General features: G+C 41.1%; 1 protein-coding gene across 36 annotated transcripts in view; it reads left to right on the forward strand.

Moving 5' to 3' along the window:
* The window catches only part of NRCAM (neuronal cell adhesion molecule), a 321862-nt gene that overhangs the window by 233581 nt on the left and 71202 nt on the right, over positions 1–17079 (forward strand). For 25 of the 36 annotated variants that reach the window (XR_010341943.1, XM_012455744.3, XM_012455825.3 and 22 more), the window contains 3 exons: positions 13290–13460; positions 13965–14021; positions 15808–15919. Coding sequence is in view for 35 of the 36 variants with exons in the window: in XM_012455744.3 (XP_012311167.2) it covers positions 13290–13460; positions 13965–14021; positions 15808–15919 (340 nt within the window). In the remaining variant the exon portion in view is untranslated. The remainder of the gene's footprint in view (positions 1–13289; positions 13461–13964; positions 14022–15807; positions 15920–17079) is intronic. The other 11 variants (XM_064374450.1, XM_064374441.1, XM_012455873.3 and 8 more) reach the window with 1 other exon arrangement.

The following is a 17079-nucleotide window of genomic DNA, read 5'->3' on the forward strand; positions in this document are numbered from 1 at the left end:
TGATCTTCGACCTCTGATATCCTTTCTTCTGCTTGGTCAATTCGGCTGTTGAAACTTGTGCATGCTTCGTGAAGTTCTCATGTTGTGTTTTTCATCTCTATCAATTCACTTATATTCCTCTCTAAGTTGTCCATTCTCATTAGCATTTCATCAAATCTTTTTTCAGGGTTCTTAGTTTCTTTGCATTGCGTTAGAACATGTTCTTTTAGCTCATGAAAGTTTCTTATTACCCACTTTCTGAAGGCTGATTGTGTCATTTCATCACACTCATTCTCCTTCCAGCCTTGTTCCCTTGCTGGTGAGGTGTTGTGATCCCTTGTAAGAGGAGAGGTGTTCTGGTTTCGGGTGTTTTCATTCTTTTTGCACTGGTTTCTTCCCATCTTGGTGGATTTATCCACCTGTCGACTTTGTAGTTGTTGACTTTCTGATTGGGTCTCTGAGTGGACGTCCTGTTTGTTGATGATGAAGTTATTTCTGTTTCTTAGTTTTCCTTTTAACTGTCTGGACTGTCTGCTGTAGGACTGCTGAGGTCCACTCCAGGCCCTGCTTGCCTGGGGATCACTTGCAGCAGCTGCCAAACAGTAAAGGTTGCTACCAGTTTCTTCTTCTGCTTTGTCCCAGAAGGATACCTGCCAAATATCAGTCTGAGCTCTCCTTTATGAGGTGACTCTTTGGATATATGGGGGTCAGGGAGCTGCTTGAGAAAACAGACTGTCCTTTATAGTAGCTCAAGTGCTGAGCTGTGAGCTCCGTTGTTCATTCAGAGCTGCTGGGCTGGTAAGTTTAAGTCTGCAGCAGCAGAACTCATAAACCCCTTTTTTCCCCCAGGTGTTCTGTCCCAGGGAGTTAGAAATTTATGAGTTTCCGCTGTGCTGCTGCCTTTTTTTTTTTCTTCAGGGCTGCCCTGCCCACAAGGAGGCAGCCTAGTCACTCTCAGCCTGCAGAGGCTTCGCTGAGCTGCTGTGGGCTCCGCCCAGCTGCCATGTGAGCTTCCCTGCAGTCCTGTTTATATGGGTGTAGTTAGAACTGCCTCAGCAATGGTGGCCTGCCTCTGTAGTGACGGACTCTCTCTGTAATGGCAGGTTGCCTCGGCAACGGCAGGCTGCCTTAGAAATGGCGGACTGCCTCCGTAGTGGTGGAGTGCCTTGGTAATGGTGGACACCCCTCCCCCACAGAGCTGGACCATCCCGGGTTCAGCTGTGCTTGCTGTGAAACTCTCAACCCAGAGCATTACCAATTGCTGTGTTTTTGTTTTTGTTTTTGTTTTTGTTTTTGTTTTTGTGGGGGTGGGACCAGCCGGGCCTGATCACCTGGCTCCCTGCCTCAGAGCCTTTTGTTTTTTAGTTGAACATTTGGCTCTCTCCCAGGTGTCTTGGTCGCCTGTTGAATAGGCGCTGGGATCTGTGTGATTTCCCGTGCGGCGACCCACTGCGCCGGCTGAAACCGCGGCTCTGAGACTCGTGGCACTTTTTTGCCCGGGAATCTCCTGGCCTGGCTCCCTGTTTCAGCTCCCCTTGCTGGCTAAGTGGGGACACGGTCCCGTTTACTCTGCACTGGGAACTGCTGCACCGGGTCACAGGCAAAACAGCCGCACTGGCCAAAACAGCCGCCCTGGCAACCCATGGGGCTCCTCCACCTGGGAATCTCCTGGTCTGTGGGCAATAAAAATCTGTCTGGAAATGCGACATCCACTCACCCTCTGCGCTTTCACTCAGAGCTGCAATCCTGAGCTGCTCCTATCCAGCCATCTTGGATCTTCCCCGAGTTAGTTTCTTAAACCTGATTTCTAATTTGATTGCACTGTGGTCTGAGAGACTGGTCATTATGATTTCCATTCTTTTGCATTTGCTGAGGAGTGATTTACTTCTAATTATTTGGTCAATTTTAGAGTAGGTGCAATGCAGTGCTGAGAAGAATGTATATTCTGTGGATTTCGGGTGGAGAGTTCTGTAGATGTCTATGAGGTTCGCTTGGTCCAGATCTGAGTTCAAGTCCTGGATATCCTTGTTAGTTTTCTGTCTCATCGATCTGTCTAATAGTGACAGTCAAGTGTTAAAGTCTCCCACTTTTTTGTGGGAGTCTAAGTCTCTTTGTAGGTCATTAAGAACTTGCTTTATGTATCTGGGTGCTCCTGTATTAGGTGCATATATATTTAGGATCATTAGCTCGTCTTGTTGCATTGATCCTTTTACCATTATGTAATGCCCTTCTTTGTCTCTTTTGGTCTTTGTTAGTTTAAAGTCTATTTTATCAGAGACTAGGACTGCACTCCTGCTTTTTTTTTTTTTTTTTTTTTTTGCTCTCCATATGCTTGGTAAATCTTCCACCATCCCTTTATTTTGAGCCTATGTGTGTTCTTGCATGTGAGATGGGTTTCCTGGATACAGCACACTGATGGGTTTTGACTTTTTGTCCAATTTGCCAGTGTGTCTTTTGATTGAGGCATTTAGCCCATTTACATTTAAGGTTAATATTGTTACGTGTGAATTTGATCCTCCCATTTTGATGCTGGTTGGTTGTTTTGTCCATTAGTTGACACAGTTTCTTCATTGTGTTGATGCTCTTTACCATTTGGTACATTTTTGGAATGGCTGGTACTGGTTGTTCTTTTCCCTGTTTAGTGCTTCTTTCAGGAGCTCTTGTAAGGCAGGCCTGGTGGTGATGAAATCTCTAAGCAATTGCTTGTTCATAAAGGATTTTATTTCTCCTTCACTTATGAAGCTTAGTTTGGCTGGATATGAAATTCTAGATTGAAAGTTCTTTTCTTTAAGGATGTTGAATATTGGTCCCCACTCTCTTCTGGCTTGCACGGTTTCTGCCAAGAGAGACGCCATGAGTCTGATGGGCTTCCCTTTGTGGGTAACCCAGACTTTCTCTCTGGCTGCCCTTAGCATTTGTTCCTTCATTTCAACCCTGGTGAATCTGATGATTATGTGCCTTGGGGTTGCTCTTCTTGAGGAATATCTTTGTGGTGTTCTCTGTATTTCCTGGACTTGAATATTGGCCTGCCTTACTAAGTTGGGGAAGTTCTTCTGGATAATATCCTGAAGAGTGTTTTCCAGCTTGGATTCATTCTCTCCGTCACATTCAGGTACACCTATCAAACGTAGATTAGGTCTTTTCACATAATCCCATATTTCTTGGAGGTTTTGTTGATTTCTTTACACTCTTTTTTCTCTAATATTGCCTTCTCATTTTATTTCATTGAATCTTCAGTCTCTGATATCCTTTCTTCTGCTTGGTCGATTTGGATATTAAACTTGTGTATGCTTCGCGAAGTTCTCGTGTTGTGTTTTTCAGCTCCATCAATTCATTTATATTCTACTCTAGGCTGTTTATTCTCGTTAGCATTGAGTCTAACCTTTTTTCAGCGTCCTTAATTTCTTTGCATTGGGTTAGAATATGTTCTTTTAGCTCAGAGAAGTTTGTTATTACCCACCTTCTGAAGCCTGTTTCTGTCAATTCATCAGACTCATTCTCCATCCAGCCTCGTTTCCTTGCTGGTATGGAGTCGTGATCCCTTGGAGGAGGACAGGCATTCTGGTTTTTGGTGTTTTCATCCTTTTTGTGCTGGTTTCTTCCCATCTTTGTGGGTTTATCTACCTGTGGTGTTTGTAGTTGGTGACTTTCGGATGGGGTCTCTGAATGGATGTCCTTTTTGTTGATGTTGAAGTTATTTCTTTCTGTTTTTTAATTTTCCTTCTAACAGGCCCGTCTGCTGTAGGACTGCAGGGGGTCCACTCCAGACCCTGCTTACCTGGGGATCACCTGCAGTGGCTGCAGAATAGTAAAGGTTGCTGCCAGTTTCTTCTATTATCTTTGTCCCAGAAGGATACCCACCAGATGTCAGCCTGAGCTCTCCTTTATGAGGTGTCTCTTTGGATATACAGGGGTCAGGGAGCTGCTTGAGGAGACAATCTGTCCCTTATAGGGGCTCAAGTGCTGAGCTATGAGCTCCATTGTTCCATTCAGAGCTGCTGGGCAGGTACATTTAAGTCTGCTACAGCGTAAGTCATAACCACCTTTTTTCCCCAGGTGCTCTGTCCTGGGAAGGTGGGCTTTATTTGTAAGTTCCTAACATGCTGCTGCCTTTTATCAGAGATGCCCTGCCCAGCAAAGAGGTAGCCTAGTCACAGTCTGCCAGCAGCGGTGTTCCTAGTCACAGTCTGCCAGCAAAGCCATGGGGCTCTGCCCAGCTGCTGTGTGAACTTCCTTGAAGTTTTGTTTATAGAGGTATAGTTAGAACTGCCTCAGTAATGGCGAACTGTGTCTGTAATGGCGGGCTACCTTGGTAATGGCGGATTGCCTCAGTAATGGTGGACTACCTCGGTAATGGTGGACTACCTCAGTAATGGCAGACTGCCTTGGTAGTGGTGGACTGCCTCAGTAATGGCAGATGTACTTCCCCCCACAGATCTGGACCAGCCTGGTCCAGCTGTGCTTGGTGTGAAAGTCTCCATCCAGAGCATTTCAGATTGCTGGTCTTTGTCGGGGTGGGACCTACTGAGCCAGATCACCTGGCTGTCTGTTTCAGCCCCCTTTTTTCAGTTGAATGGGTGACTCTGTCTCCTAGGTGTTCCAGATGCCAGTTGAAACAGCCATCTAGATTTGTGTGAGTTTTTGTGTGGAGACCTGCTGCACCAGCTGAAACAGCTGTGGTAGAGATTCATGGCGCTTTTCAGCCTGGGAATCTCCTGGTCTGTAGGCAGTAAAAACTCGTTTGGAAATGCGGTGATCACTCACCCTCTGCATTTTCACTGGGAACTGCACCCCAGAGCTGTTCCTGTTTGGCTATTTTGAATCTCCTGTTTGTTTTTTTAATCCCCAACAATAGCTAATAGTTATTGGGCCTTTACAAAGTGTCAGGCCCTTTACTAAGGACTTAACATGGGTTATCCCATTAATTTTCACAACCTGATGAGGCATGTCTAATTATTTTTTCCACTCTCTAGATGAGGAAACTGAGGCAAAGAGAATGAAGGCATTCATTAGGCAGTTTCAAACTTATCTACCCCTGGTTCTGTCCTCAAGGGAATGTTTGTTGCTCTACCTCTTCCACCCTCCAAAACTTCCTGTGCTAATAGGTCAGCATGTTACCTTAGAGGGAGCACATGGTTCTGCTTGGAGACTGAGAAACCAGAGTTTGGGATGTGAGAGGTGTAAGGCCGGTTGCCTCACCGGAAGCTCGGACGCACACCACCCCCCTTTTTTTTCCGAGAGGTCGGACACGTCCACCCCTTTGCACAGCCTAGCCTTCCCTTAAAAACCCCGCCAAGATGCAAACGAAGTCTTGTAACTCTAGCCAATAGCAATCAAGTCTTGCATGCAAATGAAGTCTTGTAACTCTAGCCAATAGCAGTCAAGTCTTGTATGCAAACGAAGTCTTGTAACTCTAGCCAATAGCAGTCGAGTCCTGTATGCAAACAAAGGCTTGTAACCCTACCCAATAGCAGTCCTGTCTTACCCACACCCTGCTCTCCCACAACCAATCAAACGCCTCCACTCCCTATAAAACCCCACATCTGAGAGGAGGCTGTGTGACTTCTCCGGCCCCTCCTGTTGGACCACAGAACCTCGCCCGGGAGCCTGAATAAATTCGCATTGGATCTTCTCATGCTGGCCTCAGTTTCTTCCTTTTAAAACTCTGTGAGAACTTAACAAACCTTACAAGAGGCCTGTAAGATATTTCATGGTGAGGTGCCAACTAGAGTCAGAGATACCTGAGTCAGAAGGAAGATTCTGGGCTATGATCAGCAGTGTTTGAATCATTAGTGCATAAGTGCTCCCCAGAGGCCTGGACTAGATGAGAGGATCTGGGGAGCAGGAGAGCAGAGCCTGGGAGACTGAGACCAGGAGCCCCCCAGAGGTGAAGAACTCATGGAGAAACCAGCAAAGCAGAGGAAAAGAGGCAATCACTGAAGGAAGAAAAGAATGAAGATAGTGGTGTCCCAGGGACAAGGTGAAGAATGTGTGTCAGAAAGACAGAATAACCCAGCAGGGTGGCTCATGCTGTAATCCCAGCTAATCGAGAGGCTGAGATGTGAGGATTGCTTCAGCTCAGGAGTTCAAGGCTGCAGTGAGCTACAGTCACATCACTGCAGTTCAGCCCCAGCAGCAGAGTGAGACACTATCTCTAAAAAAATAATGGTAATAATTTTAGAAAATATTTTTGAAAGACACGGTAGTCAGTTGTTTCAAATGCTGCTGATAGATCAGATAATATGAGAACTAAAAAATGACTGCTGAATTTGACAACTTGGAGGTTCCTGGTAATCCTGCTAAGAGTCTTTTAGGTGGAATGGTGGGAATGAGTTAAAAGAATCTGTAGGAAATACATTCTATTTTCAGTGACCTGATTGCCTCTGCACTCACAAGACATATATGTTACTAAAGAGAAAATTTGGCTGTAACATTTAACGTGCATTTTATATTTTTATTTTTTATTTTATTTTACTGGGATGCATTTTTGACTCCTTGCATGAAAGCAGTCAGAGAAAGTAAAGTAATGCAAAGAAATAAAAAACAAATATATAACTAAATGAATCTTTTACAGATTTTCCAAAAATAAGTAGTAAGGCAAATATAAAAAGTGATTTATGGTTTTAAGAGTAACACTCTCCAAATGCCACTGCCAAAATAAGTCTCAATATTTGGTCCTTGGTTCTTATTCAGAAATAATTACCTTTTTACTTAATAAAGAGACATATCACATGTAAAGTCTCAGAGTTATCTGCATACATCACTAATTTTTTCCCCATGTTATACAGCTAGTTATAGCACCCACATACATTTTAGGCTGTTGGTGAAGCATCTGACCTTTCAAATGGAATTGCACCTGCAATATGAGGAAAAAAATTAGATCCATATAGCATATTTCTTACAAGATGACATTAAGTTATTCCTATCTGCATACATTTTTTTCCAAATGTAATGCAAAATGCCACCACCCTCATGAAGTCCCATTGCCTAACATTTGGTCTGCCAACACCCTTCAGTTTATTATTTTATTACCACAGCAGGAAAAACAGGACAATAAAGGTTTTTTTGTCTTTAACTCTTTGTTAAACAAAATGTACTTAATTCTTCTGAGTCTTTTTTTTTTTTATGAGAGAAAGAAGGAAAGAGAAAGAAAAAGGGGGAGAGAGAACAGGATTCTTGCCCTATTGCCCGGGCTGGAATGCAATCTAAAAATATGTATTAAAAACCTCTTTTATGCCGATAATTGTGCTTAACAACGGAGACAGGAAGGAATAAGGGAAGAAAATAACGAACAAACAGCCAACCAAGATTTCTTTTTCTTTTTCTTTCTTTTTTTTTTTTTTTGAGACGGAGTTTTGCTCGTTACCCAGGTTGGAGTGCAATGGCACGATCTTGGCTCACCACAACCTCTGCCTCCTGGGTTCAGGCAATTCTCTTGCCTCAGCCTCCTGAGTAGCTGGGATTACAGGCACACGCCACCATGCCCAGCTAATTTTTCGTATTTTTAGTAGAGACGGGGTTTCACCATATTGACCAGGATGGTCTCGATCTCTTGACCTCGTGATCCACCCGCCTCGGCCTCCCAAAGTGCTGGGATTACAGGCGTGAGCCACTGCGCCCAGCCAATATTTCATTTAAGTCTGTGAAATGCTATGCAAATGCTGAATTTACTTCCAATTATGGAATTGGAAGTAAATATGGAAGTAATGTGATTTACTTCCAATTATGTAGTCACTTTCAAAATAGGTGTAATATGATACTGAGAAAAATGTATGTTCTGTGGACCTGGGGTGGAGAATTCGATAAATACTCACTAAGTTTACTTATTCCAGGTCTAAGTTCAAATCATAGATGTCCCTATTAATTTTGTATGTCGTCGATCCGTCAAATATTAACAATGTGGTGTCAAAATCTCCCACTATTATTGTGCGGGAATCCAGGTCTCTTTATAAGTCATTAAGAACTTGTCTTATGTATCTGGGTGCTCCTGTATTGGGTGCATATATATTTATAATCATTAACTCCTGTTGTTGCACTGATCCTTTTACCATTATGTAATGTCCGTCTTTGTTTCTTTTAGTCTTTGTTACTATTAAAGTCTATTTTGTGAGAGACGAAAGTTACAACGCCTGTTGTTTTTTTTTTTTTGCTCTCCATTTATTTGGTGAATCTTCCTCCATCCCTTTTTTTTTGAGTCTTTGTATGTCGTTGCTTGTGAAATAGATCTGGATACAGTGTACCGATGGGTTTTGACTTTTTATTCAATTTACCTGTCTGTGTCTTTGATTGGGGCATCTAATCCATTTAAATTTAGAATTAATATTAATATTTGTGAGTTCAATATTGTCATTTGATGCTAGCTGGCTATTTTACCCATTAGTTGATGTAGATTCTTCATTATAGAGATACTCTTTACATTTTGGTAAGTTTTTGGGATGACTGATACTGGTTGTTCCTTTCTGTTTGTAGTGCTTCTTTCAGAAGCTCTTGTAAAGCAGGCCTGGTGGTGATGAAATCTCTGAGTGCTTGCTTGTTCGTGAAAAATTTTATTTTTCCTTCACTTATGAAGTTTAGTTTGGTGGGATATGAGATTCTGGGTTGAAAATTGTTTTCTTTGAGGATATTGAATATTGACCCCCACTCTCTTCTAGTTTGTAGGGTTTCTGGTGAGAGGTCTACTGTGAGTCTGATAGGCTTCCCTTTATAAGTAACGTGACCTTTCTCTCTAGCTGCCCTTAGAATTTTCTCCTTTATTTCAACCCAAGTGAATCTAGCAATTATGTGTCTTGGAGTTGCTCTACTTGAGAAATATCTTTTAGGGTTCTCTGGCTTAGCTGGAGTTGAGTATTGTCCCGCCTTACTAGATTAGGAAAGTTTTCCTGAATAATATCCTGAAGAATATTTTCCAACTTGGATTCATTCTCTTCATGACATTCAGGTATACCTATCAATCATAAATTAGGTCTTTTCACATAGTCCCATATTTCTTGGATGCTTTGCTCATTCCTTTTTACTCTTTCTTCTCTAATCTTGTCTTCTCGTTTCATTTCATTAAGTTGGTCTTCGACCTCTGATATCCTTTCTTCTGCTTGATCAATTCAACTGTTAAAACCTGTGCATACTTCGTGAAGTTCTCGTTTTGTGTTCTTCAGTTCCATCAATTCACTTATATTCCTCTATAAGTTGTCTATTCTCGTTAGGATTTCGTCAAACCTTTTTTCAAGGTTCTTAGTATCTTTACATTGGGCTAGAACACGTTCTTTTAGCTCACTAAAGTTCCTCATTATCCACATTCTGAAGCCTAAATCTGTTAATGGAATGCGCTTGTTCTCCATCAGGCCTTGTTCTCTTGTTGATGAGGAACTGTGATCCCCTGTAGAAGGAGGAGCATTCTGATCTTGGGTATTCTGAGCCTTTTTACGCTGGTTTCTTCCCATCATTGTGAGTTCATCCACCTGTCGTCTTTTTAATTGACTACTTTCAAATTAGGTCTCTGAGTGGACATCCAACTTGTTGCTTCCCAGCGCCGAAATATGAGCAACCCACTCTGCCAGCCAAAACAGCGGCATTAAGATTCGTGGGGGAAAGGATTCCCTGTTCAATAAGTGGTGTTGGGAAAACTGGCTAGCCATATGCAGAAAGCAGAACTCGACCCCTTCCTGACACCTTACACTAAAATTGACTCCAGATGGATTAAAGACTTAAACATAAGACCTAACACCATAAAATCACTAGAAGGAAACCTAGGCAAAACCATTCAGGACATAGGCGTAGGCAAGGACTTCATGACCAAAACACCAAAAGCATTGGCAACAAAAGCCAAAATAGACAAATGGGACCTAATCAAACTCCACAGCTTCTGCACGGCAAAAGAAACAGTCATTAGAGTGAATCGGCAACCAACAGAATGGGAAAAAATTTTTGCAGCCTACCCATCTGACAAAGGGCTGATATCCAGAATTTACAACGAGCTAAAAAAGATTTACAAGAAAAAAACAAACAAGCCCATTCAAAAGTGGGCGAAGGATATGAACAGATACTTTACAAAAGAAGACATACATGAGGCCAACAAGCATATGAAAAAATGCTCATCATCACTGGCCATTAGAGAAATGCAAATCAAAACTACATTGAGATACCATCTCACACCAGTTAGAATGGCGATCATTAAAAAATCTGGAGACAACAGATGCTGGAGAGGATGTGGAGAAATAGGAACACTTTTACACTGTTGGTGGGAGTGTAAATTAGTTCAACCATTGTGGAAAACAGTGTGACGATTCCTCAAGGACCTAGAAATAGAAATTCCATTTGACCCAGCAATCCCATTACTGGGCATATATCCAGAGGATTATAAATCGTTCTACTATAAGGACACATGCACACAAATGTTCATAGCAGCACAGTTTACAATAGCAAAGACCTGGAACCAACCCAAATGCCCATCGATGATAGACTGGACAGGAAAAACGTGGCACATATACACCATGGAATATTATGCAGCCATTAAAAACGAGGAGTTCGCGTCCTTTGTAGGGACAGGGATGAACCTGGAAACCATCATTCTCAGCAAACTGACACAAGAACACAAAATCAAACACCACATGTTCTCACTTATAGGCGGGTGTTGAACAAGGAGAACACATGGACACAGGGAGGGGAGCACTATACACGGGGGTATGTTGTAGGGGAGTGGGGGGACAGCGGGGGGGTGGGGAGTTGGGGAGGGATAGCATGGGGAGAAATGCCAGATATGGGTGAAGGGGAGGAAGGCAGCAAATCACACTGCCACGTATGCACCTATGCAACAACCTTGCATGTTTTTCACATGTACCCCAAAACCTAAAATGCAATAAAAAAAAAAAAAAGAAAGAAAAAAAAAAAAAAAGTTCGTGGTGCTTTTCTGCCTGGGAATCTCCAGTCTGGCTTCCCTCTTGAGTCCCTTCTTCAATCAGTTGAATGGGTGACTCTGCCTTCCCAGAGCTCCAAACATTGACCAAAAGGGGACCCGGTCCTGTCTACTCTGCACCAAGAACTGCCGTGCTGGGGTGCCGGCAAAACTGCCACACTGGCCGCAGGAGTCGCCCTGGTGACCCCTGGGGCTCCTCCACTGGGAATCTTCCAGTCCATGGGTAACAAAAATTTGTCTAAAAGTGTGGTGTCCTCTCGTTCTGTGCACTTTCTCTGGGAGCTACAATCCTGAGCTGCTAGTGATCAGCCATCTTGGATCTCTCCCCTTTGTTTTTGTTTTTGCTTTTGACACAGAGTCTCACCCTATCACCTAGGCTGGAGTGCAGTGGTGCAATCTTAGCTCACTGCAACCTCCACCTCCCAGGTTCAGGTGATTCTCCTGCCTCAGCCTTCTGAGTAACTGGGATTACAGGTGCCCACCATCATGCTTGGCCAAGTTTTACATTTTTAATAGAGATGGAGTTTAACCATGTTGGCCAGACAGGTGTTGAACTCCTAATCTCAGGTGATCCGCCCACCTAGGCCTCCCAAAGTGCTGGGAGGATCACCTGAGATCAGGATCACAGACATATCATCCCCACAGGACCCAGCTCTCCGAGTATTTTGTTTCTGAACATTGTATGTAGATGCAACTCACATTAACATTTTTACAGCCTCTGCACCCGGCTTGAGTTATTGTTAAAACACTCCATTTCCTGGGAATTAATGGCTTAAAACCATAAATTTGCAACTGCCAACCAAACCCCCATCTTGACCAGTAATTTGGTTCATGATGAACTGGTGTTCTTTCTTTCAAGCTCTGCCTCCACATTTCCCTGACTTCTTCTGCCTAAGGGAGCTCCAGACTTTTAACCATAATTTTGCATTTTGTGAAATGTTAGGCCAAGCACCTGCTATAGGTGCTTGACTCACACTGGAAAAACCCTGCCAGGAGACATAGCACCTGCCTGAGACCACTGGGAGGTGTGACTTTTTTCAGTTCTGTCACCTCAGAGCTGAAGAAGTCTCACAGATAAAGCTCTGTAGACTAAGTCAGGAGCTTCAGGATGCCTATTAGCTGGCTAAGTGTGAACTCACACACAGATCAGTTGTTCCACCTCCCTGCATCCTTAATCCACTTAGAAAATCTTCCCTCCAAATAAGTTCTGATACTCTGTTGCACAGTAGGATGACTGTGGCTAACAGTAATGCATTGTATATTTTAAATAGCTAGAAGAGAGGATTTTGAATGTTCTCACAACAAAGAAATGGTAACTGTCTAAGGTGATGGATATGCTAATTACCATGATTTGATCATTACCAATGTACATGTGTATTGAAATGTCACATTGTACCCCACAAGTATGTATAGTTTTTTGTGTGTCCATAAAAAGAAAAAGAAAATCCTCTTGCCTAAGGCAAGATAGTTCCTTAACTGGACCTGAGGGGAAATATTAATAAATTACTATGCTTGACACTGGAAAGTCAGAGTGTTGATGGTTACTCACTTAATCCTTCAATGCACATTTAAAGGAACCCCGTGAAGGGCCAGGCACTGTTCTAGTGGAAAAAGCAGATGAAAGTGTCCGCTGTCCTGGAGCTTAAATTCTAATGCAGGAAACTGGCAATAAGTCATATGTATGATGAGTAAATATATAGCATGCCAGAAGGTGATAAGTAATTCAGAAAAGAAGAGTAGAGGAGGTGGAGGAACTGGGCTTGGGAGGCTTTGGAGGGGCAGGTTGCAGCATTGGATAAGTAGTGTCACGTCACACCCAATTATTGTCAGCTGCCCATTTGCTGCCTGATTCTTCAACTGAATGATGACCTCAGACAGGGCTGGGACTCTGGCATGCCCAGTGTCTTGCACAGGACCCAGCTCACCATTAGATGCTCTCCAGGTATTTAGTTTCTGAACTTTGTGTGTAGATGCAATCCACGTTAACATTTTTAGAAGCTTCCTTAATCATTTTCTAAGATGTGTGTGTGTGTGTGTGTGTGTGTGTGTGTGTGTGTGTGTGTTTAACAGTTAGGGATTCACTTAGATATTAGGAAAATCACACAAACTTTTTGGAAAATGTATTTTGTTTACATTTGCTTAATCAAACACTTCACTGTATAACTCTAATCTCACCTCTGCCCCCACCCCAGAGAAGGTAGGGTCAGGGAGGTAGAGTTAGAGTTTTAGTGTGTTGTGTATTTTTTTTACAGTTATTTGCTTTTACCCAAAGAGCTGTATAGAGAAAAAAAAATATTCAAATGAAGTTCACAGACCTATTAGTAGATACATTTATCTTGCTAATTTGGAGGTTAGCCACTTTATGATGGAATAATCTGGATATCTCTCTGCCTTTCTCCAGCCTTTCAAAGACTTCCACAAAGTGAGAGAGTTTCTCAAGGTCTGAATGGGGACCTTTATTTTTCCAATGTCCTCCCAGAGGATACCCGTGAAGACTATATCTGTTATGCCAGATTTAATCATACTCAAACCATACAGCAGAAGCAACCTATTTCTGTGAAGGTGATTTCTGGTAAGAGTTCAGCTTCCCGAATCTCTCCTTTAATGGCATTTACAAATATGTGTAAAATATAGAAACTATTATATACTACTGACTTTGAAGTAAACAGGTTCATTATCAGGAAACCACCCATGAATGCTCACTAAAGTGGCATATGTGTTACAAAGATTGTGCATACCCTAAATACTGGATTTTACATTTCTTGCTTTTATTGTCATGACTGGTTCCATGATAACCTTCTGAACCACCTGGTCTTCTGAGCATTTGTGTGGGCTTTATGCTCCACAGTGCCTCTTATTGGCAGTCCTGCAGCTTAAGTTAAATGTCCGCATATTCCTGGTTGGGGGTGGCTGAGTAAATTAAACAGTTAGTCATGTACAATGTAAAGCACTGTTTTTACTTGATAGGGACAGCATTCGGTCAGCATAGCTGCATACATTTGCTTTTATTGCCCAATACTTTTTGACCCTTCTCTGCTACTTTTGTGCCCTCTTCATAATATTCTGTTTATTTCAGTGGATGAATTGAATGACACTATAGCTGCTAATTTGAGTGACACTGAGTTTTATGGTGGTGAGTTATGGTGATTGTAACTGATATTCTCTCCTTCATTGTAGAATTTAGTTCACTAACTTCACCTCCATGGCTATTTAACCTTGTTTCTTTATGAAATTTCTAGTTACATGTTTAATACCACTAGTATAAATGTATGTTTCTTAAGAAATTTAGCTCTAAACTTTGAAGCATGACGCTAGAGCATTTTCCATGATGTGTGTATAATAATGAAACCTGTTCTAACTGTTTTCGTGTAAAGAACCATTTCACTGATTTGGAAAAAATCTTTCACGTATGTTCAGAATTATGTTTTCCACATTTTGTTCTGTTCATAACTTTTCTTGTGAACTAAGTAAGAGTCAGCAGGGTGCATTAACTTGCTAGAATATTGACTCATCAAAGCTTTTAGCAACTAACATTAAGTGGATTTTGTAGTAAATCATTACATTTCTCATCTGTTTTCATGTGACATTATCAATATAATTAGCAATACCATTTCTCTTAGTTTTGTTTAAAAGCAAGTCAGACCAAGTCACTGTCTTCAATGGAAGTAATCTTTTTAAAAGTAGAGCATTTAACTTCATTATTTTAGATAGAAATGAATTTGATTTCCTTATGGGAAATGTTCTCATGTAGAGTCTATGAATGAAAATAATGGGTTTTGGATATAGGGTCCTCTTAGTTATCCATAAGGCAGAATTTCTGCTGTTTTTTTTACCCTTGAGATTTGAGTAAAAGACATTAAGGTCTCATCAGTGACCAAGATAGACACTCCACAATTGTTACTTTATTTTATTTGAATATACTCCTGAAAAATATGGGCCCAAAGACCATTCCCAAAGTGATTTTAGAGGAGTAAGCTTACCCCCACAATCTCTAAATTCTTAGGAAAACTAATTTCTCTTAAGTAAAACCTCTTCTGGCATTGGATTTTTTTCTTAGAAATAAGAATAATTCATATCATATTACTTTTTCATTCCGTTTTTATAAGCATCAAGTAGATAATGCATTAAAGAGCTGAAAACCTTCAAAGGCTAGAAAAACCTTACGATGATGTAATTTCTGCTTCAAGTTTTCCTAAGAAGCCTTCAGAAGATAAGGCTACGTTTTGGAAAGGCTGCCATAAAAAAGAAGATGGCCTGTATAACTATCCCTAAGATCTTTGTCTTGGACCCTCTTTTTCATTGAGGAAAATGATTTCCATTTATTTAATGCCAACATTATTCTTAATTTGTGGCATAATATTTGCAAGACCTCTGTCAGTAACTCTCTACTTTTTGTTTTCCATAAACGTTGCAGTTTGGGGATCTTAGTATGATTAATCAGTGGTATTGGCTATAATGTTGTCCCCACTGTAAACCAGAATACCCCTTCTATAAGCATATCTTTATAAAATCCTGACATTTTCCAGAAGATAGTTAATTTTTGCTTTGACCTAAGCACTAATCCAAAGGGAAATATAGTTTGATAACATGATTTTCCTCTCCATGTCAACATTTTGAAAATTTTATAACCCACAGAAAATTTGTTAAAACCTAACCCAAATTAAAGAAATACACAAAAGAAAAACAGTCCTTATTATTAGTGCTTATGCAACCAAAATTGTTTCTGTTCCTGGGTAACTGAGTGAGTGATGACTACTTATAAGGCAGAGAGTATGTATGTGTAGCTTATCAAATTTCACAATTAATATTAAATAGCTTAAAAAGGGATTAGAATTTTAGACAGCTTTTTTGATAATGAACTGTGTTTATAGAAATGCATATTTATAAGTTGTAATGCATATTGATTTTCTTGTTTGCAGCTAAATCAAATAGAGAGAGGCCACCAACATTTTTAACTCCAGAAGGCAATGCAAGTAACAAAGAGGAATTAAGAGGAAATGTGCTTTTACTGGAGTGCATTGCAGAAGGACTGTGAGTTAACACTTTCTGTCCTGAAGTACATTTCTTATAAAAATATAGTAGGTTGATAGAGAGGTGTTAATATCATAGGAGGAGTCATTGTCTTCTACTAATTCTACTAAGCATCAATAAAAATTTAGTAATTATTTCCAAAGTAGACCATATGAATCTTACATTATTGTTAAAATATTGTGTTAATGTAATAGTAATCATATTGAAATAAGTATCAGTAATCACTTCATGATTGATGAAATATTATGTCTCATATTATTGTTAAAATATTTTGTTAATGTAGTGTTCATCTTGAAATAAGTATCAGTAATAGCTTTATGACTGCTATGATTATAATTAGAGTATATTATTTTGCTAGTTTGTAACCAACCACCTCAAATTTAGTGGCTTAAAAATAATAGCTGTTTAACCCAAATACCCATCAATGATAGACTGGATAAAGAAAACATGGCACATATACACCATGAGATACTATGCATCCATAAAAAAGCATGAGTTTATGTTCTTTGCAGGGGCATGGATGAAGCTGGAAACCATCATTTCTCAGCAAACTAACACAGGAACAGAAAACCAAACACCGCATGTTCTCACTCATAAGTGGGTGTTGAACAATGAGAACATATGGATACAAGGAGGAGAATATCACACACTGCGGACTGTCAGAGAGTTGGGGGCTAGGGGAGGGATAGCATTAGGAGAAATACGTAATATAGATGACGGGTTGATGGGTGCAGCAAACTACCATGGCATGTGTATACATATGTAACAAACCTGCACGTTCTGCACATGTATCCCAGAACTTAAAGTGTAATGAAAAATAATAATAATAGCTATTTATTACTGATTACTTGTCGAGAGATCTACAGAGCAGTTGTCCTCTAACCAGCTAGGTTCAGCTAATTTCAGTTAAGCATGCTCATGCATCTGCTAGGTGGCTCAGCAGTGGGTTCACTACTCTTGGGGTCTGCTGGTTGTTAGCTGGGGCCACGGAGTTGATGGCTATAAGTTGCTCACATCCCTCTTACAGTCTCATCCTGGCCTCCTAACAACAGACAATATGCACAGGGCCTGTCTCTTAAATCCTAGCCTCAGAACTAGCATGCTGTCCCTTCAACTACTTCCTATTGGCAGGTCACAAGACCAATTGTAGATTCTTTGAA

This window comes from Aotus nancymaae, unplaced genomic scaffold (assembly GCF_030222135.1).
Source record: "Aotus nancymaae isolate 86718 unplaced genomic scaffold, 86718_ANA_hifiasm-v0.15.2.pri h1tg000002l, whole genome shotgun sequence".
Lineage (NCBI taxonomy): Eukaryota > Metazoa > Chordata > Mammalia > Primates > Aotidae > Aotus > Aotus nancymaae.